This window comes from Amphiura filiformis, chromosome 15 (genome assembly GCF_039555335.1).
Source record: "Amphiura filiformis chromosome 15, Afil_fr2py, whole genome shotgun sequence".
NCBI classification, from domain to species: Eukaryota; Metazoa; Echinodermata; class Ophiuroidea; order Amphilepidida; family Amphiuridae; genus Amphiura; species Amphiura filiformis.
The window spans coordinates 24109016-24132370 of NC_092642.1; the positions used below are offsets into that span (position 1 = coordinate 24109016).

General features: G+C 37.8%; 1 protein-coding gene across 1 annotated transcript; it reads right to left on the bottom strand.

Moving 5' to 3' along the window:
- Positions 1-332: 332 nt before the first annotated feature.
- Positions 333-23122, bottom strand: LOC140172166 (dickkopf-related protein 2-like). Its single transcript, XM_072195494.1, has 3 exons — positions 22647-23122; positions 3474-3732; positions 333-1457 (listed from the first exon to the last, which is right to left on the bottom strand). The coding sequence occupies exons 1-3, from the start codon at positions 22866-22868 to the stop codon at positions 1012-1014; spliced, it is 927 nt and encodes a 308-aa protein (XP_072051595.1). The 5' UTR covers positions 22869-23122; the 3' UTR covers positions 333-1011.
- Between the last annotated feature and the right edge of the window lie 233 nt (positions 23123-23355).

The following is a 23355-nucleotide window of genomic DNA, read 5'->3' on the forward strand; positions in this document are numbered from 1 at the left end:
AAATGATGTATCTTTCCATATTTTATCATGTTTCTGGTCAGTTTCTCATATACCATACTTCTTTTTGTAATTGTTATGCAATCATTATTTCTGCTGCACACGCAAACAGACAAAACACCAAAAGATATATAAGTTTGTCTCAAAGGGATTATGCGTATGTTGAAACTACAAACTGAAGATGATTATCGTTAACATATTGGAAAGAAAAGCAAAGCAAAGAAAAGCAAAGAAAAGAAGAAGAAAAGAAAAGAAGAAAAAAGAAGAAAAAAAAAAGAAAGAAAGAAAGAAAGAAATAAAAGAAAAGAAAAGAAAAGAAAAGGAATAGGCACGAGAAGAGACAAGACGAGAAGAGAAGAGAAGAGAAGAGAAGAGAAGAGAAGAGAAGAGAAGAGAAGAGAAGAGAAGAGAAGAGAAGAGAAGAGAAGAGAAGAGAAGAGAAGAGAAGAGAAAAATGAATTATTGAATAACAAAATAATAACGACTTAATGTTAAACTCTTAATTCCAACTATAGATTTACTGAGACTCTCACATTAAACCTGACTTAACTGAATTATTTTAGAAACCAAAAAGTAATCCAGAAGTGACATCCAACATTCAACGTAGATTTGTGTCATATATGAATACAAGAACACAGTAAGTGAAGAAACTCCCGTAAGAAAGTAGGAAAGTATGATGCCCGGGTGAGATGACTCAAGAACTCTAGACTGCGCTGTCCAAGTCTTCCGCTTTGGAAGTCCAAATGTCATGTATCTCATGCTTAGTGTCAACGACGGACTCCTCCGTGACATTCTTGTTTACTATAAATAAATACGTGGTGGTTTATACAATGTGAATACATGATGATAACTTAGAAGTGATGCCCAGTGATAGTGGCAACTTTGTAACTTGTTCGACTCGTCGTCATACACATAATACAAAAAAGCGTCCCAGTGATAATGCTGATATTTGCAGAACTGACGATATAAAAATAATAGCTTAGAAAATGTCTTTATATATAAATAACGACCTCATCATAAGATTTTGATATCTTGAGTCTCAATGTCTGTGTGTCTAACCTCAGTTCTTTGATCCTCATTATAAAATATTCCATTATTAAGATCTGATTGTTCTCTTGACGTATCCCATGCTACCCCTATCCGCGCTTCTTCTTCGAACACAGACGACTCATTGTCTACTCTCCCAGTCGTTATCTCTTTTGAGCTTCCTTTCTTTTTTGAAGAATGATCTTTTACCACTTGGCACGAGAAGACCCTTACAGCGGAATCAACATCTCTTTTGCAGCCTAAGCCTTTCCCGCAATGACATCTTTGGAAAATGCTAGTGAGACGATCTCTCTTTTTGGTACAAACATCGCCTTCTTCTAAGATCCGCTTGCAGATACGGTTCCAGAAGTGCTGAGCGCAGCAAAGACCTTCATCGCAAGAGTCTTCTGTCGAACAGGTTTCACCCTCACGCCCTGAAATGATACGATTATAGAAGGAATTAAGTTACGGTATGTAAACAAAGTCAACTAAAAATGGTCAAAAAGAATTCATAATATGTCAGCTCTCACATTTTATTAGACTTCGAACATCTTCTAAGGAATGTTTGAAGACGAAAAATCGATTACATTTCACATCGAATGCAGTGGCCACAAAAATATTGGACGTCGAATTATTCTTTCGTCAGCAAACATTCGTCAGATTATATACAATTACTTGAAATGAATACAAAATACTATTTATATCGAACATTCGACCCGAATAACAAAAGTATGAATCCAGCATTTCTTCATGCAATGTATAGGAAATGTATGTTTTCTTTAATATTCTAACTTCTGTTCTGCTAGTGATAATCTTTCAAGTATTTTTACCTATTTTCTTTTTTTCATACAGGCCGTATCAAAATTTATTGGTGATCAGTTTCAATATTTATTGAGCAAACTTTTGCCAAATATTTAACATTTTATCCTCTTGAATGTTTTATAAAGTCTAACTTCATAATAAATATAGAAATAAGTGTATTAATGTTGCATTTTGATTGGTCAATCCAGTCCATATATCTATCGTAGACCTACCAATCATTTTGATAAGGTCGGCTGATGTTGCTACACGACTATATTTAAAGCAAATGCTTTAGCTTTCAGCACAGTGTCCATAAGCGATACATGTTTAGCCTATCAGGATTGTCTTTACCAATTATTGTTAATCATGTTAAAACAACATATATTTAGACCCTATTTCCTATATGTTCGTTTACTTTTCTATCAAAAGGATAATTCCTGGGATAGAAGAAAATAGTCACGGAAATATGATAGCATTTTGTGTTTCCCATCCTAGCATTTTGTGCCATTATACTTTTGCGTGCAGCTAATCTTCTACAACGGAAACATATCGGATATGACAAAACATACAGCTTCAAACATGGCCTGCAGAATCTATGTATTTCTCCTTTTTCAAGTTCATCTTTTAATGGAATTAAATCGTTCCTATTGAATGATTTGTTGCATGTTTCCTATCATACACAGTGACATAATAATGTTATATTGGTGAGTAATCCATAGCATACTGACAACTTGACATACATGACACACTATAAATTATGCTGTAGTAGTAATAATATTAATACTATACAAACCCATTTATCTATATATGCCTAAATACTGCTCTTAAAACTTGTCAAACATTGTCACATAGATTCAATCTTTCATCTTGAATTGGCCTGGCCGGCGATGTCAATCATGTTGCATTTTATATCACCAACAGGACAAAATCCACAGTGTTTTGAATAGAATGAGCAGAGGCACGCACACGTCCACATTACATAAAGATGATTAGAATAACATTGTCTCTGCTGTCATAATTCGTGCTGAAATCATGAGAGCAGAGACAAATAGGTGATAACCATGATTACGTAATTCATACAAGGTTGTATCTCTGGCCTCCTTATTCAAACTACTGTTAGAATGATCCTCTCAGTTTTTCTAATAAATATTAGTTTTTGTGTGCCGTTTGCAACATAATAGATTACGGTATGAGTGGATTGGTGTTATAACTTTTTTTGAGATATGCTTATTATAACGAAAAAAGGTAATGATATTATGAATAAACATATTTTTTCACTAAGTTTGCCATCGCAAATAATATATACACTGCAAAAACAGCAGAGCAACACTTAATAAACACTTGAACACTTTAATGGCTAAGGTTTTTACAGTGAAGGTATAGGGGTGTAGTTATTAACACTAAAACGCGTGAAATTATGAAGATGTTTATGTTATTATTTATACAAAATAATGTTAAAAAGCACACTTTTAACACTATCTTGTTTTCATATATTTTCATATTGTTCAGTGTTTATAAATTAACACCCCTATACCTCCACTGTATACAAACCTTAGTCATAGAAGTGTTCAAGTAAGTGTTGCTCTGCTGTTTTTGAATTAAGTGTATTTGTAATGGTATTATGCTCTATTGGATCTGTAATAACTTACTTTTCCTGATGTTATCCTTGGTATGTTGTGATATGCTTTCTTCCCCACTATCAACCGACTGCCATCTCGTATGATATGATGCCTCGTACCTCATCTCAGCCGCTACACATTTCCCCTCCATACAAACTCTCCCCGCGCAACACATACCGTCCCTATTGCATCGTCGCCGTGATTTTCTGCAAGGAAGACACGACTTGTGTCCCTCGCCACCGTGACAGAAATACTTGCGGCCACATTCATCATCGTCATTGCACAGGACCTGCATGTGTAAAATTAAAAGAGAACATCGAAAAGAAGATGAATACTACTGCAATATTTAAAAATATAAAAAAACATACACCTTAACATAATTATGTGTTTTGTCTTGTTTGTTTTTTAATAGTATATCGTTGAATAAATGTTCTGGTACAGGACACATGCATGGGTTCTAGGAAATCGCAAGAACCACAAAATGGTCCTTTCTAGCTTTTTAGTTAAAGTGTATAACTACTAAGGTTCCAGTTACAGGACAGTTAATATATGTTCTACTTCGAACTTTTGTTAAAGAGTACATAAAGTATATGGGAGTGTATATCTTGCGTATAGGAATGTATCTTCTATAACTTGACGTTTTGGTTTATGAGTGAATATTGTTTCAAATGTATTGACAATTTGAAATCCATGCATTTTATAGTTATAAGGGGTGAGGTTCCTTATTTCAGTCTCAAATATATATCATATATGCGTCAGCCACTACAAGGTTTAATAACAAAAAGTTGGACAATCTGATGTAAGACCTTCTCTGATAGAATCAAATCCAAAGTCTCAAGTCAACGCATCTTTAATAATTAGTTTTCTTGCAATCTATTCCGACAGTGCATGCACCTAACTTTATATATAATCATTATAATGTGTATGGGGCGCACCACTGGATTTTTAAGGGGCATGGAGTTTGGGTCAGGTGAAATTTCTTTTTTTAATTCCAATTTTTAAAATACCTATATACAGAGCTGGATGGGTGATTTTTTTTACTAAAAATACTTCCCGGCCCCTAAAAAAATATACTAAAATAGTGGTGAGTCCTACAGTCGGCGATGGATCAATCTGCCTTCATCAACGTAAATCTAGCGAAACATAATTTCATAATTTGCTTTTTCTTGAAAAACAATTCCACCAACCAAACAAGCCAGATCAGTTATTAGACGTGTGATCTCATGATCTATTCCTTCTCACTTTGTACTTCCCGCAATAAAGTATGCATGGAGTGTAAATTGGTCAACAGATATGCTTACATGACTTAGCGACAGACTTTCGGCCAACTTTTACGGTATAAAGAGTGGCGGCAAAACGGTGTTGATAAAATAGATACAAATGAGGTCATTCATCGGTAAAGTGTTTTTCTGGTCGCATTTATATAGGCCCTACTTATCATTCTGTAATCGTCTTTCTTGATACTACATTCATTTTACAAGCAGTGTTTCTGTTCAACAATTCAGATTATGTCTGTCGGATGTGCTTACTGTGATTAAGGACCGACTGTGTGAACGCGGTACATCGACAGGAAAGTATTCAGCTTTTTAAAAACCAACGAACTATTCAGACGCGTTTTCCCTCCATTTCCAAAGAGCCAGATTATTTTCATTTTCCATAATATTTAAGGTTGTTTTAAGCCCTCCTTTCAAGTCAACAAAGTACACCTTCCAATGCACACAATGCCTTACTCTCAAGAGGGACTCTTAAGGTTTGGATCTTAGCGCGCGCTTTGATCTTACTTTAAACGGGGTCGCTACTCTGGTCTTCAATGTTTATCTTCGCAAAAACTCCAGTCAAAGCACTACTCTCCTGCCTGTATTAAATTGTTTTCCTAGGCTTTCTGAGGGTTCCTGATCTGTTTTTAAAAGAGTTGAGTAGGGATAACAGACGGTGTGTCTTTTGAGTTCAGGACGTGAACCGCGTTGTCCCTTTGCCGCAGGCTTGTGGATTTTTCCCTGGCGCGTGCACAGTTTATATTTCCGCTGCGTTCATCCAATAAGCATGCTAAAACCCTGTAGTTTCGACAAAAACCACTACTTTAGATCACCCTCGCAGTACTTTAAGTACATTATTTCACAATTGCATTCCACTTTCACTGAACACTTCATGGTTGTACCCTAAGGGTGGGTACATAATGAAAAAATAGGTCCCCACGTAGTACCACTCATCATGCGGGAAGGTGTTTCATCAAAGTCCAATTTGGCAACACGCCTAGTGACGATTACCATTTTGCCGATACAATATTTGCCGAGCTGCTCTTCTTCATGGTCTAGAATACTTAATAGGCTATATGCCCACAAAATGATGTTGACCAGTCTGGCTCCAATGACTTCTTAGAAAAAAAAAAAGACTATTATTTTACTAATTTACTAGGAATAGGCTATACAATGTAATTCAAATTCAAATTGACTGAACACAGATACTAAATGACATTTGATAGAAAGCCAATTCTAACATAACCATATTTATCAAAGTACCCCGCGGGCAAAGTACCATTTATTCATGATTTTGACCCAGCTGGCCAGCCATACTTTTTCGGCACTGTCTTTTGGTAGTAATTGTCCATGCTCTAGGGGCCTCTTACGCCTTGAGCACATATCATCACTATGAAAATTAGGGTGATTAGTACATATGCAATTGGGACTTTCATATACCACCATAGACGTTTCAATCATAGAGGAAAGAACGGTTTGGAATCTACGTCCCAGAAGCCGGGCCCAGAAGCCTTCATGAACGTTAAAACACCTAAGGTTTAATATTCGGGACTAACACCGGCTCGGTGCTGATTTGACAGACCGTCCCTCAGGCCGCTTTGTGGCCGCGCGCATTGCCGGTCGGCCTCCGTTGGCTCCGCAGCCTCTCTCTGATGAGCCCATGCAGAATTGGGACGATCTAGATCTTATTTCTTTGTTTTTCGGCGTATCATCTGAAGTGATCAGGATTCGGGAACATTATAGGCTATTTAAGAATGGTACAACACTACTAGCCAATACTTTATTTTTTATTTATCTGACATCATGATCATCATCGACATCAATATCATCATCACTTTACCCATAAACTGTAGGTGGATCTTCCCTGATCTTATAATGTTGCATAAATGTGGTGGCAGTTGTCCATAATCACTGGAAACTGACAGCCGTAGTGTTGCTTTCCTTGAATTGAGTGCACTTGCACTCCTTGTAAGTTGACAATATGCAGGTCGACCGAATCTCATATGGAAAGGATATAGGGTTCTACACGTGTTAAAAGACTGTTTGTATAATACAAGCGGCTCAGAGGATCCAACATAAAGAAACTGGCACTAGCAGCTGTTAACTCTATATGCCAGATTCAATTATTAATATAGATATTATAAATTTGAACACAGAAGACATCTATGCGGGACAGTACGTATATAATACCGTAATCGCCTGGAATTTCCTAGTCGGCATGATAAAAAAGATAAATTACTTATCAACTTGAAGCTAAGGTGTTAGCAGTATGCGATTGTGATGTCTTCTTTCTAAGAAATATCACTGAAATAAACGTATGGCACTATTAATGTTTGACATGTTCAGTTCAACATAACATTGTTGAGGCTATTCGTTAACGTATACCGTAAAACCTCGATAGTTAGCATATGTGCTTACTATTTGACTATCGAGCGCTTTTAAAACATGCAAACATGAAGCACCCCATCCGTGCCGGGGGAGGCCACAAAAGTGTAAAGGGTCTTGAGCAAATGATCGAAACACATATACCGGTAATAGTTATATACGAACAAGTAAACCTGCAAATGTGTGTCTCAATCTCAACCCCCATTAACGTTTAATATTAAGCATAACTATCGAGTTTTTACGGTAATCATGTTCAGTGAAGAAACCGGAAGTCAAATAAAATTGGACTAACGTGTCAATTTAAATAGTAAAAGCAACAGAAATTGACGACAAGAGACCCAAATAGCCATCGGATTGCTAATGGATGGAACAGAATAGGTTGCCCAAAATGGGTCAAATATTTTTAATTTCAATTCGGATTTTGAAACCAGTGTGCAATTCAGTCCTATATTTATGGCCATGACTTTAAATCCAAGCCTTGTACTTAATCCGTATGGGTGGGAATCTCATAAGCCCTTGATCTATTTGGATAAATCGACAAGGTTTATATTAATATTTGAAAATGCTATTTGCCATACCCCAGCCATGGTCATATGCCCATGAACTTCATAAAATCTTCTCGAGAAAATGGCATTAGAGCGCATAAATAATGATGGGATGATGTTGGTCACACATATAGCCATGGTCGCACTACGACAGTCACCATGGTCACTGTTGGTCATTTATGGTATGGTCAACACCGACCAAAACTTCAATTTCAGCTGCGTCTGTTCGTGCGCAGACACTCAGAAATCGGTATAACTACATAACTCTCCGAAGTCTTCATACAGATTGACGACGTGACTTCTCTCTGGTCCGAAGGGTCGCTGAAGCCAAATTAAGTTCGCTTTTCCGAAGGTTCTCTAGTCCGAATACTATAAGTATAAATAAATAGATACATTTCGGATTTTTTTATGAAATGCTCATTTTGTCAACCCCGCTCCCCCATGTTAAAAATCTTCCCAAGCCACTGCTGATTATTAATACATAAACATCCGTATGCTATTAGGCTTGCATCTTCAGTCACCATCAGTCCATCACCAAATTGTACACAATTATGCCTAGGCATACACGGTGTGTAGGCTATACACAGGCACACACGCTAATGAATGGCCCTAATGTATTGGAGAGTTGAGTTGTTAGCTGTTGTTTACACGAACCATGCGGCAAACCGCAATATCAGAAAATTGGTCAAAATTCAAACTGAAAGAAATTTGATCAAAGAAATCAGTCAAATCATTTGGTTAAATCATAGCATGATCACGGCAGGGAATCATCGCAATTGTCTTGCGTTACAATAATGTCTGCTATACAGTGGATTCAGTCAGGCTGAATCAGATATAGAGCGGATGTTATGTCCAGATGTTATGTCATGACTTCACGGCTATGGGTCAACCCCAGGACAACACCGGTCAACGTATTAGACCGTATACACCAGTTTAAGCATTCGCGTTGTTCACCATCAAGAGACGGTCCAATGGTAATTTGTCCACCCCAATATAAATGCCTCATCATTCGAGTTACAATGCACCTTTAATAAACAAATAGCATTTGGCTAAGGTCCTCTTTCTGTCAAATTCTTTCTTCTTTCTGCTGTGAATCGTAAATGAGCCATCGTATAGCCATTTAATTTTCCCCAAACCAAAATGAGTGGGTTTCAATCATCATTTTACCTCCATCCCACTGGAGAAAAATTTTTTTGATCCTTCATGTAATTATTTCGTGTAAGCTGATCCTAACCCTAAGCTTTAAGCCTAACCATAATTTCGTGTAAAATTACATGAAGGCACCAACAATGCAGCTATAACCTGTGGGTTATTCCTTCATGTAATTTTACACGAAATTAGGGTTAGGGTTAGTTTAAGGTTAGGATTAGGGTTAGGATTAGCTTACACGAAATAATTACATGAAGGATCGACCAAAATGTGTGAACATGGTGTGAAAGGCGGTATCAAGTGGAAGGAGCATGCAGCTCATAAAATGGCCTCCACGACGCGACTTGCTCCTATAGATCTTTACACCAACAGTTTAACCATAACCATACCAAAAATTACCATAACACACTTGTTGCGGCAATTCAATACACAAAGAAACCCCTCCTTAAGCCATTTAAGCCAAGTTCATGAATCATTTCATAGAAGTCATTATAGTATATCCTATGTTGTTTTAATACCAATTTTTACGATTTTGTTCCTGGGCGTTCACGTGACATTTTCATTGCCAATGCTAACATAACCATTATGAATGTTTAAAATACCTCAGCCATCAAATCATTCCCTTGAACATGACGACCTTTTATACCACGAGGGTTCCTCCAAACCTTGACATCAACATCCAATAAAATAGGTTTTACGCTTCCGAAACAGTCGTAAATACGACAACGATTTATGATCTGTCAAAAAACATGTAGCGAGACACTGTCAGGGCGTTTGTGACATGTTTGATGTGTATAAACATAGTGAAATACCTGCTAGCTTGAAATGTGCTATCAAAAATAGAATACAAAATACTCTCACATCCCTGATTATAATTATACAGATCCAAAAATTCCACACTATCATGTAGAAAATAAAATCTGGTGCAGCGCAATCGCTGATTTGCCGGATTTAAATAAGCAATAATTTCAATCCTGCAATTCTACCACGAAGAGATTATGTGATCATGTATTTTTTTTAAAATTATTTTATCACCCTTTTCTTTTTTCAGTCTAGTCACACTCTAACATAGACTTCGAGAGCCAGTCGTAAAAATCAGGCAAGGGCTATTTCAAGTTCAACCATCATGATAGCTGTGGCAGTCGCTCTTGTTATGCTAAAATGACGTTACCTTAAGGCGCATTTAGTACATTCTGAACTGGATAGTTGAATCGTTCAGCTATGTACGTGAAGACACAAAAATATGCAACGGGTCATTTTTGTACTAGTCTCTTGGTATTTTTAAAGCCAATCAAAACATGGCCTGTCCTTTCTCGTACATCAGCTATTTCAGCTAGCAGGGTGCCCACTTTGAAAGCAATAGCCCTATATATATATTTTTACAGCGCTTGCATTAGCGACTGAGGGATTCCACTTTCGTACTATAGTGTACCCGCCGGGTGTGCAGATTCCTTTCCAAATTTAAGTTCATTTCTATTAACAATATAAAGTTGTTCTTCTTTATAATACAAAAACAAACAAAATATATAATGCCTTTCAGTCACGCCGCCCTTGATGACGTACACTTAAGAACTTGAACATTTTGAGGAACGTGGAAGATGCCTGATATTTCTACAGCTTCATTCTGAGAACAACATATCGTATAAGATCAAAGCCGCGGCGTTGTTTAGTTTAGACCACGGGAGTGAGTCAACTTGAGTTGTCTGTTCTGATGACACTTGATGTCGGGTTAACTTAACTTATTACACGTGTTAAATTAAAAAAGGAAAAGTGATAGATTACAGGAACATGACCTGCAATTAATTTAAATTCATCAAATATACGCAATGGGGTAATTATAGGGCGGGGTGCGTGTAGAGAGATCGAATAAAGTTTCCCCTGATCGTGGTATTGATGAAGACTGTGATAGCACCTGTAATACGACTCAGCCACGCTTAGCGGATGGCAAGCAAAACATGTGGAGTTGCTTCCAGTGGTTTGGGCAGTGACGAATAGCCACGAATTTTCCATAAAGGGAGGGAGGAGGTCCAAAAAGGGTGAGGGGCACATAAAGGGAGCAAAATTTGATGAAAAAAGGGCATTCATATATCACTCTTAGAAAAAAACGGTTCGACTTAAATAACCTTTTTTGTCCAGCACGAAATCCTCTCCCAAAATAGTTCGGGAAATAGTTATGCCATATTTATACTTAGGAACCAAAAAAAGTTCTATCAGCTTCTCTGGTTCTGTAAAGAACCATTTTTATCAGTGGGTTTGAGAACCATTTTAGGTTCCGTAGAGGGCCCTTTGAAATAGTCCCTTGATAAAGAACCATTGTTAAAGGTTATAATAAAACAAAAAAGCGGAACCCAAAGAGTTGATAGATCTTTTGTGGTCCTACTACATTTACAACCATTAGTTGGGAAAATTGTTCTTTCTAGAACCATTTTGAGGGAGGATTCCGTATACAGAACAAAAAGGTTCTAAGTTGAACCTTATTCTAAGAGTGCATGGTCGGAGGATCTTGTTCAACTAAATACCTGATAGGTCAAGAGTCAAGACATGATAGAGCAACAACTAACTCTTGAAGTTGTAGGCAAATGAGTTGGACCAAGAAAAGAGAAAGCCTAATGATGTCATTATCCGAAAATAAAACCACGAATGAAGTCTAAAGACATCCTGTCATTAAATGATCTCTGGTCGTATCATGGTGATTCAACGTTCAAGCACTACGTCTACTTGCATGTCTGTGCACGGCCAATATCTTCCATTGGTTCAAAATCTTCTAGTCAATTCTATTATATTGATCATGAACACGGTATTCGAGACTCCGACACTGGGAGCCAATATCATATCCAATGACAAAGTTCAATAACCTATATACATTCAGTAAGCTCTAAAGTTGACCTTACTTTTTGGAGCATGAGTTTTTGTACCCAACATACAAGGTCATGCTATCATGCATATTTATAGGCTAAGTCTATTGGGGTTATTAAAGAACCGTGCACTAACAGATGAACATGTCAGTTCCAGAAGTGGGTAAGTGCAATATAGCTGCCCTGTGAACATCTTTGCAATTTGCAGTATATTGTGTTCCTCGACACAATCAGCTGTACACATGGCAGCTATTGCACTTACCCACTTCTGGCACTGAGCAGTCGATGTTTGAGATCTTAGTGAGAGGTGTTCTGAACGGCAGGAGAACGGCCACTAAACCAATTTGACTAATGAAAACTAAACGCTTCTCGCTGTGACCATCCGTCGGGACTATTAGCCACAACAGGGGCAATTGATTAGCAATTAGTCTTTAACATATCGAGCGTGGTGCAAACCCCATTTGACGGAAAGAGACTCTGACGGATGGCGCTAACGATTTCTTAAGTATTTACTTTCCTTCACAAAGCAAAAATGCCGAACTTTTTTGAGCTTGTTGATATAACATGCTGACTTGGAAGTCACGGTTATTATAATAGTACACCGTTGGAAATTAATTGTGATATCGGTATTCCACGTACGCGTGAAAATTGCTTCTCCTCTTCAAAGTACCCTTCATCGCGAACATGTTTAAAAGTTGTTATATACACAACATTAATATGCCTATTATTATTGATGTAATTTGCAGATGAATCGAAAAGCATCTGCTCCGCTTTCCGAGTCCGGAGCTGACCGATCAGTCTAGCACAGAGCGTTGGACCTGAAAACCGAAGGTCCAAACTTCATAATTATTTTAGTGGTCATGCAGCTATTGAATTGACTCATGTGACGAGAAGTACAAATCACATGAATGTTATTTAATGTTAAGTTTTGTGGTCCGATCGGATTGACAATTAAATGAGGGACAAACATGGACGCTGAGCCTTCCACTCCCGTTTCCACTATGACCTCAACCTCATCTGTCTCGATGCAGTTCCTTACAGCCCTATACCTATGCTTGTTTGCACACATAAACCCCCTCTAAATAATTATGGGTTCAAAAACTTATACTCCGTCAACTTTTGAGCAATGCTTGCTGAATGGAGTTCACTGAACTATGCCACTGGGATGATGTCATTTTGGCGCGTATAGTGATACCGCGGTGTGACCTGTAATGACACTAATGAAAAATTGACGGGTGTTTGACATGGGGTCGATTGGACAGGAGGGACTTAGTCATTGCTTGTTAATTTTTTTGACGATGACATTTTAAATATTTTCCGGGACAACTCCTTAGCCGGCGGTCCATGCAATATTACCAAATATGTCGGTTTGCACATTCAATTATTATTAAAAACGGAAATATTTGGGGTTAATTAATTAGACATAACGCAAACACTTAAATGGTCCATGTGTGCTTAGGCCTATTATGACCATGTCAGATATTGAATTTGAACGAAGAACTAGACCTTGGTAATAATTTATTGCAAGAAGGCATAATTTATACAGCGAAAATAAAGAGACTATTTAAGAAATTCTACACACTTAAAACTACGGGGTCAAAAAATGACCCAAACGGGGTCATTTTTGACCCCAGCATAGTTATCAACTAAACACCATACCACGGACGGGGTCATTTTGACCCCATTGATCAGGGTCATTGCAATGACTACGTATTTGGGTCAAATAGTAACCCCATTGGGGTCAAAATATTACCATATTTCGGGGTCAATTTAAAAAGGGTTGCCTTATTTGGGTTATTCAATATTGACACCATTGGCTGTGGTCATTTCAATGACCACGTTTTTTGGTCAAAATGTATCCCCTTTGGGGTCAAAATATAAATACATTTCGGGGTCAAATGAAATGACCCATTTGAAAGGGTTGCTTATAATAGGGTTACTCAATAACCACATTTAGGGGTTGTTTGGATTTTTTAGTATGATGCGATGGATGGTATTGCTGGTCCCACCAGGACATAAGTGTGTCTCTGCACACTAGCATTACATAAGCAGCAAATTTATACATAGGCCTAAATGCATCTGTGTATCACACTGACACGCCTCATGACAATTCACACATATAAGCTTACATGATATCATTGATGTAAGCTTATAACAACTGCAGACAAGACATCCGGCCACGACAGCATGAAATTGTCCGAATCTGCGTTCATAGACAAGGGTCTATCCTTGCATCCTTGCAGTCCCACTTTCCCAAGTAACTTTTCATATTCCATCATGCAGACACACGACAATCCGCTGAGCTGCACAATCAGAACAAATATGGCGCTGATGTGACGCGGGAAGCCAATGCACACCGTACGTGCAAATAGTTCCGAAATGCAAGTCATTTTAAAGTTGTAAAATTGGGCAACGTCGGTCAAAAAATTAGCTATATTTAATAATCAAAAAACATTAATTGCAGCTCATGTTTAAACTCATTTATGAATTGAGATTTTCAAAGCTGAACATTGAAACTGATATCAATGCGCGACAGTATCGGCAAAATGACCCCGAAGTTTTTGACCACGTTCGTCGTGGTTAAAATGACCTCGTGAATGTGGTCAAATTAAAACAGTACAACCCCCTTACGGGGTCAAAACAACCCCAAACGTGGTCAATTCAAAATGACCACGGAAAATATAACCCCGTAGTTTTTAGTGTGTATAGGTAATTCCAGGAACCCCAAAATGGTTCTTTACGACCTTTACAGAACCTTTTTGGTTCTTTATAGAACTATTTGAGAGAATCGCAGCAAATGGATTTTTCGACCCCAAACCATAAATCTTTACCATGTATTTATATAAAAAGAAATCTGATGTTACTCATTGTAATTCATCCTTTGCCGGTACATCCCTTTTTAAAAGAATTTTTATTACACTCTACTTACAACCCTTCGATTCTGCTGCTGGAAGTTGAAGAGTATTGTTAAGGAATGGATTTCGTATAATTTCATGATAATCGTATCCGAATGATAATGTTAATGTCTATAGTTAAATCCGGGGGTTTAGGTCTACTATAAATCTTATAGATATGTGCCAACTTTTCCGTATACTGCCAAAGTTTTGAGCCTCCTTCACCATATTAAAAATGTGCGAGTTTGAGAAAGGCGAGTTATTATCGATAACATGCTGTGCAGCCGATGCATAAAGGCCAATGCATGATAAATAGCATCAAGAATCATAACTCGCATAAATGTGAATGCATCAAACCATGATGGCAGCCCGGGATGGATCAAGGAAAAAGGTGTAATTTTTTTGTCCCGCAGAGCGCATTTTCATAATAAAATGGTTCTTCGAGGGTTCTTTTAATGTACAAGAACCCAAAAAGTTCATATATGGAAACATGATCATTAAAGAACATTTAAAGGTGTCTCCTGCATGGGGGACAACCGAAGAGAGCGCCCATTTTCTAAGACCAGGGAGCGTATGCCCAGAATGGTTTTGTCAGGGTGGGGGTGGTAAACTCAAAGACTGGGAGGGGGCTAGGCTGGGACCGGAGACTTCGTCTTCTTCATTTTCAACCTGCATTATCCATTGCGGGCCCCTAAAGCAATAAGACTCTTGACAAATGACCTCAGAGTGGTGTCATTATTGTCTTAATTGGAAAGTAAATACTCCTGGGTCGGGCGGTAAGTTTGATGTAGCGAACAGATATGTCCCCTGCCTGCGCTTTCAGAAATATGCCCGTGCCAAAAACGATATCACAAAGCGACAGAAAATACGAGCCTTGCTATCCACTGTGGTTGCTATCTACCGTCATCAGCGTACGAGAGAACACAGACCCTAGAACTTGGAGAGAGGGAGCGATATTTCTGTCATCAGCCCTCCCTGTAATCCCGACAGATTTTGATGAAGCGTGAAATTATTGCTGTCATTGTACAGTTCATCACCAATGTCAAAGCCAGCCACTATTATGAGCGAGGGTCTGTCCCCGGTGACTTGTCTTTCAGGATTGTCTAGCCGACACCTTTCTAAGTTTTCACTATTCTCTGGAGGTTTGGATGGTTGCCATCTTCACTTCTCCATAGTGTAGCAACCAGTAGTAGAATAAATCAATTATCAGTGATCACAGACCAGACTGTAGATGCATGAACGCCTGCACCACTGCGATAAGATGCATACTGCATCATCATGTCGAATATTCGATATAAGGCCCGATTCACACTTTTTATCCGATGTCGAATATTCGATGCAACTTTGCATATTCGTTATGCCTATTCCATAGGCATATTTCCACTCGGTTTAACTTTATATATTATATAGCTAATGTTTGTTGACGTAATTTCGTGGATATAGGCCTATACATGTATTTCCACAAGATATTCGCCATCAAATACCATTAATTTGTCGTCGTCAAACATTCTTTAGAATATAAAAATGAATGTAAATAGATCGAATAACGTAATATACTTGTTGCATTGGTAAACGTCACGTCGAATATGGAGTATGACTCAACCCTAACAATGACTAGTTAGTCAATGCTATAAGTCTAATCAAACAAAGAGCCATTAATTACACAGGACAAATGAATTACCTCAGGCCTAAATAATAAGAACGTTTTCATTGTTCATGTTCTGTTTCATAAACCAAACAGTGTAACATATTGTGCAATAAACATAAATTTTGCGTGAATGTTGGATTCGTAAGAGGTCATAAACTCCATGTGCAGATGTTTTACACGAAAATCACATCTGTGTAACAAATCAAATCCATTGTGGTCTTCAAATATACATACAGCATGTTTGTGCTACGTCTTTTCCGATAATAAAAATCGGTGCACTTTGATTTTGTTTATTAATTTTTATTCAAAAAGACAATTTGGTAGGCATTCTGAATAGGTGATGGTCAATAGAAAACTTATAATCATTACACTGACAGTTATCTTGTAAAAGATTAACTGACAGTTATCTTGTAAAAGTTGTATACAGATATATAGCTGTGGGATGGTGAACAATTTGAGGGCTCTTTTAAAAACATTATGCAACTGAACATTTTGGTTATTATTCCAAGCGGTCATTGCTCCAAAAATGACAAGTTTGTTTTTGTTCAAAAAATGTTTTTGCTCCGAATGATCTTTTCTCTGAAAATATGTCATTTTGAAGACCCTGATTATGTCTACAGATTCGTAATGATCAAAATATAATACAAAGTCTTTTGTAGTAATGGCCCATACCATTTTTGGATCAATGACCTTTCGGAATTAAAAAAAAATCTTTCGGAGTAAGGAACTTTCGGAGAAATTATTTCGGAAACGGTTGCATTGACTCAAAACCTTCTGGATTAAATGAACTATTGACCTTCCATAGAAAAGGGTATTCGGACAAACGACCCTTCGGAATAAAAACTGTCCAACAAAACTAACCCCAGAAACGATTTTTATTCCTATAAAATAATCCAGTAAAATCATGTAGGGCTAGATCGCAAATTATAACTATTAGGCAATAATTACTTTTAGTATTACTATGTCATTGTATCATTCAAATGTCTCTTATTTTCATATCCTTACTTCGTATCATACTCACGTTTTTTTGTGGTAAACCATTACTTTTATTCCTCAAATATTTGCATACACGGAATGCAAACCTTATAAACCCAATACTCCCCAATTGGCTAGTGATTAAAAACCTGGCATTTTTGGTTACAAGAAACAACGGTAAGAAAAAACATGAAAAGCTTTTCAACGTATCTCACTAAAAGTTCATAGGTACTCAGGGGTGCAATAACGAACAATGTGCTCTACTCCAAATTATCGGAAACACGGGTGTTACTTTCTTTATATCGTTTAATCACGCCGCTTTTGCAACTCTTAAATTTCACACTTCTTTTTTTAGTTAAAATAACAAAATGGATCTCCGTAGAGAGAAGCGCAATACTTTCAACCGGTTTTTTATATTTTGGAAGTCATAAAAAATTTAAAATCCCCGAAGACAAAAAGTATACGAAATGAGACCCAATGGCGTCGTCTTGGGGGCTATGAGGTGCAAATTTGTTCCATCCATCCCTACCACCAAAGAGCAATTAAAATAAACAGAACGAAGGGAAAGAATGAAAGCTAAGTAAGAAAGGGAAGCCGAAGTTCATATGCAGGGATCATTCACTGCCATTACCAGGGCCGAGGGAGAAAACGTAAACCCATACATACCGCGCATATAACAAGACAATGGATGAGAAAACAACGCTTTTATACTTCAGAGTTTTTGTCTTCGTATTAAGTAAGCATGATATTAAAAAGCACGCAGATGTAGGCCAACGCGGTGAAATGAAATATCTTCACTTTAGAAGATCCATTTCGCAACTTTTTAAGTGATTTCTCTAGTGTAAGTAAACTCTCTACGCCATCCTTTCGTCCTTTTTTCACCGCGTTTTCTTTCTATAGGCCTAACAGCTTTTTATTATTTCGTGAACCCCCACTGAATATAGATTTAATTGAGTCGTACAAATCTACTTAAATTTAACCTTATTGGAATAAAAAAATGTGTCAATGAAAAATACGACACTGCTTTTACAGTTTGATGGTATAATTTGAAGACCAATGCAGAGCCTGGATAATAATTAGCCTATATTAATATGGCCTAAACCTACCACCCGAAAAACTATTATGCTGCCCTCTACCGTCGTTTAACTAAGATTGTTGGCAAAATTTTTCAGTACAAACGGCTATTCAGCATCGAAGTGGTTACGTAATTCTCTTGGTTACCGGATCACGCTACTTTGGTATGCCTTCGAGTGCCATATACTTTATGTGGTGATCATTTCGATCGTGGTTCATTACTCTAGCGCGTGATCCCGTTGACATAGTAACATTACGTAACTTCGATACTGAATTCTGCTGATATCAGGGAAGTAAATTTGGTCTCTTTTTTCGGCCTTCTGGTATACAAGGATGGGTCGCTTTTTGTACAAAAATTGGTATAAAGATATATGGGTCATTTTGTTTTCAAAATTATCTCAAATATGCCGGGCAATTGGTCTCAACAAAGTTGACAAACTAAAAATCAAATTTGTGTTATCAGTTTGGCCCAAAAATATGGGTGTCAGGTATAACTATAGAATTGGGATGCGCTATGATAGTGGGCCCCACTCAGTCCACTGAGTCCTGATCTTGGAGGCACTTCCCCACCCAAACCAACCCACACTACCTCCCCCAGGTTCGAATATGTGTCACACTACACATTTCCCCCACCAGTCATTGTCTAAATTTCCATGCATTTTTGTATGCAGAGTTTGGTGAGGGAAAGATTTTCATAGTGGTGCGCATAGGCACCTGGGTGTAGCCAAGGGGGGGGAGGAGGGAGGTTCAGCTGCCCCACCCGCTCTGAGTATATAGTCTTTCCACCCTCACCCCTGTAAGATGCTGCCCGCCCTGATATTTAAGATTTGTAGACCTTTTTTGTAGTTATTGACCATTTTCGTCAAAGTTTGCCCCCCTTAGAACTTGTGTTGCCCCCCCCCCTTCTGAAAAAGTTCTGGCTATGCCATCGCGCCAATTGTTAGGCGCCGAAGGCCTATGCCATTTTGCAATTCGGCGGTCTTGAACTGTTGAATACGTTAAATTAATTAGCGCATATATCATCTTGTTATCTTCTGTTTGCACCAAATGAATGAGGCGTGGTAGAGCAATTAAGATATATGATCAAAGGAAAGCCGACAAGCTACCGTGCAGGCGTGTGACATATTGCATGTTCGGTTCACACCAAATCTTCCCACATCAGGGTGGAGTGCTTCTACATGTAGTTTGAACAGTTCGTATCGTGCTAAAACTAGCACTAAACTTATATCCAAACTGTGTTTTGGTAACATTCCGGGGGTTACACGCACTGTCTTTACATGTGCACAATCTACCCACGTATTTCTTAACCTCAGCATCATTTGAAGGTGAAAGTTGAGCTGCATGTGGACGATGTGTACATAGCTAGGAAATGTAACAAAAAAGTTGGAAAGTATGCATCGCAACATAAATCGCTTCACCGACACAAACACACACAGATTGTATTAATATTTACATTCAGTATTAACATTCCGTTGGATATAAACTGCTTGAACAAATTAGGGAGGGCTTGAACACCTGAATCTTTGTATAATGATACAGAAAAGCACTGAAAGTTTTGGGAGTTTTCTACAAAAAATATCAAATTTAGACCTGGTCTTAGACTGTCCCACAGTCTCGGTTCGGTCCGGCCTGGATAATGGAACGATAGGCCTACATAATAACATAATAGCCTATCAAAATATGTCATAGTCCTTCAGCCCCCCCCGATTCTAAATACACAGCGCCCAAAACCAATTCACAGCGCCCAAAACCAATTCCTCTTTCTACACAAATTGATGCCACTACACTAACCGCTCACTTGGGTTGGTTTTTAATGCTATGTAATCTACATTACCAGTCGTTCTCCACGGACCCGAGGGAGGGTCTAACCTGGTCTAAGCAGTTGCAAGGGACAATCATGTGTACAAAATGGTTTGCCCTTGCCCATACTCCACCAAATTGTTAAACAAGCATAAAATAGGTCAATTTGTTCATTCATTATTTAGCTCAATCATGCTTTCAATATCAAATGTTACAAATAGCTCTTTTTGTAGGCCTAAATATCGATGACTGATTATCTATATTAATTAAGTAATCGACTGCACGCGACTCGTATGTTATTAAATGGTTTCCAAATTCGACAGCCTGACTTGGAAGTTGAAATAATGCGTATGGGGTATCCAACCTTCATGCTAAAACGTCAGATTTGTCATAGGGCATACATGCTATATACTGTGTTATCAATTTGGGTAAAATCGGGTTGTTTTTTTTCAAAGTTATGGCAAAAAAAAGGTTTCAGACTAAACCCTAAAGTTTCCTTTTATAATGACATAATATTATTTCAGTTGCAATGCATTGTCATGATATTTGTCAGAACTATGCAGGTGTGCAGGTCCTTACTCAGCAAATATGAATAGGTCTCCTTTTCATTATCATGCATTTATAGGTGTATGTAAATCAGCGAATTTTCTCGAGTCAGAAGGGTGTTTGCTCAAAGATAAAAACTGAGAATTTTTTTTTCATTTTCATAAAACCTTTATCACATTGAATAAGTCATATATATATAAGGGAGACCTATTTACCGATTTGGGACCTGCATTATGACAACCATGCAATGACAGCTAGTAGCTCAGATCAGATGAGTAAAGAGTTGATCCCATCATCTGATGAGCCATACTGTTCTGACACACGAAGAAAGACCTGACATGTCATGAAATCGTGACATACCACAGTAAGCAGAGATCAAGCCAAATGCTTCATCATCAATAAAAGAAATCACATCCATAAAAGCCTATGCAATCATCATACCCATGATATGCCTTTCATATGAGAGAGGAAATGATATACTAGTATGCTCCAGACTCGAGATTTCTTCTGTATAAATCTATGGACTGCGTACTAAATACATATTGGTAGAGTCAAAAATCCCATAATAAAAATATACGACCTTCAATGTGATGTGATGGTGATAGCGCGCATAAAAGTTGGGCGCATAGCGGCATAGGCTATATGCATTAACAGCATAAATACGAGAATATACTTCACCTGTGATATTTTGAATGCAAACATAACATTGGCGGCTTCCTATTGTTATAGATATTATAGATACTATCACAAGTTCATCTCAAATTTCTCATAATAGTAGTAAACAGCTGTGATTCTCTGAATCCGTAAATAAAACAATTCACACTGGAGTGTTTGGTCCTAAACCGGGTTTTCACGATTGGAACTGAACTATTTATACACATTTGCATGCGCAATAAAAATATAAGAGTAACATAGTAAAAGCTCATCAGAGTTAGCTTTTATATATATTTTTTATTTATACCGCGAGAAGTTAGATGGTTCCAGTCGAAAATAAGCAAATTTTATGGCAAGTATAGCATCTCAGAAAAAAGAGGTTCTAAGTAGATACTATAGGTTAAGTCATAGATCGTCAAAAAAATGATAATCTATGCTTAAAAAGAACCTAAAACAACGTAAAAAGCTCTTAATCTTGAGTTTTCATGTATTAATTGTATTTAGAACTTAGAACCAAAAAGGTTCTGGGACATGTGGGAAGGCTATAGAAAGAACCATTGTAGACCTGAAATATGTTCTCTGGAAAGGCCAGCCCGGAAAGGCCAGAAAGAACCATTTTGGGGTTCTTTCAGTTTTCAACTCTTTTCTCCTTTATAGTTCTACATCCCCGGTTCTATACACATGACAGCTACGAACCCGGTGTGATGGGTTCATATTTGTTGAACCCTCACACCATGCATGCCTATTGCGGACTTTGAAACAACTATCAATAATTACAAGGAATCTTTCTTTTGGAATTACCATGATTACAAGACGATTCTACAGGCCATTTAACCGCCAAGAATTGAAATCAACTGTTCACTGTATATAAACAAAATATGATTGTTATCAAGTTATGAAGAAAAATAAAATAACCGCAATCTATGCCAATCATACATAGATAAACATCTCAGTGACAACCGGAAAAACATGAGAGAACACGGCAACAAGCAAGCAATTTAGAAATCATTCAATGTAACATACGTGGGGAACCCCAAACGCCCTTTAGTAATTGAGTTTCTCTCAGTAAGTGTACTTCTGTTGCAGAGTGTTCACCAAATGAGCTAGACCTCACACCAATCACAACTGCTTGGTGAGAACATGAAGCCAGCTTCATGATGAGAACCTCTCGATCACCTAAGGCATCTCGCCTTGAGCAATAAGCTTAAATACTCTCATCAATTCTGGATGATTTGGAAATTTAAATAAACTAAAAAAGTTTATATGATCAGCTTACAAATTAAAAACTTTTTTTTTCAATCATTGCTCAAGAAATTCATCTTGCATTTTTGGTAAATACTTTGGCAAGTTCTTCTCCGACGTGTCCGACACAGGCCGGGGATCGGGAGGGGAAGTTACCCGGGGGAAGTTGCCCCAGCTTACCATGGTTCTCTGGAAAGGCTCACGCTGCTTCTTATTGCTCGATCTTTCCACTGTACCTTCTGTAGTCGGGTTCTCCTTACTTCCTCGTCTTTTCTCACCAGAGTTTTGATGTTTCCGTTTATCCTTGATATACACACCTTGAGCAGCCGGTAATGCCAGAAGAGTCAAAAACAAAAACATTGTTGCTATGCATGTAGTCCTTGATGGTAAAGCAGCCATCATTACGATCAGATATAGTTTTCAGTAATAATAATAATACACAAACTTCGATAATTTTTATCAAATCACTTGCGTGATTATTTTTCCTTTTGCCCCACACACTCTGTTTGTCGGTAGAACGTCCGAAATAGCATAAAAGACTTCCTCGATACGCTCTAGCGCCGAAAGTTGCCGCACTAATGATCGCGATTGTTATTTAAAAAAATCGCAGAAATTTTATGTATTCCGAACGAAAGACACCGCACTGTATTGATATCATTTTTTTTTTTTTTTTTTTATAAATCCACCGAAGTATTTATGAAGGATCTTCATGTAGTTACTGGCCCTGATGTGCACGCATGTGTATTATAAATCCATCGATGAGTCCTCGAGAAATAACATTCTTATCGAAAATGTTGTTTGTAAAACAAAGGTTGAATTACTCCCGTCAAGTACAGGGGTCCTTGCCTTGGCGAGTTCCACTGATGATGATGTTATCACTGTGCTTTTA

Coding starts and splice junctions, on each gene's coding strand:
- LOC140172166 (XM_072195494.1), bottom strand. CDS start 22,868: ATGATGGCTGCTTTACCATCAAGGACTACATGCATAGCAACAATGTTT. Junction 3,733..22,646: donor AGCCTTTCCAGAGAACCATG/GTAAGCTGGGGC, acceptor TTACACATGCAG/GTCCTGTGCAATGACGATGA. Junction 1,458..3,473: donor CAAGGATAACATCAGGAAAA/GTAAGTTATTAC, acceptor GTATCATTTCAG/GGCGTGAGGGTGAAACCTGT.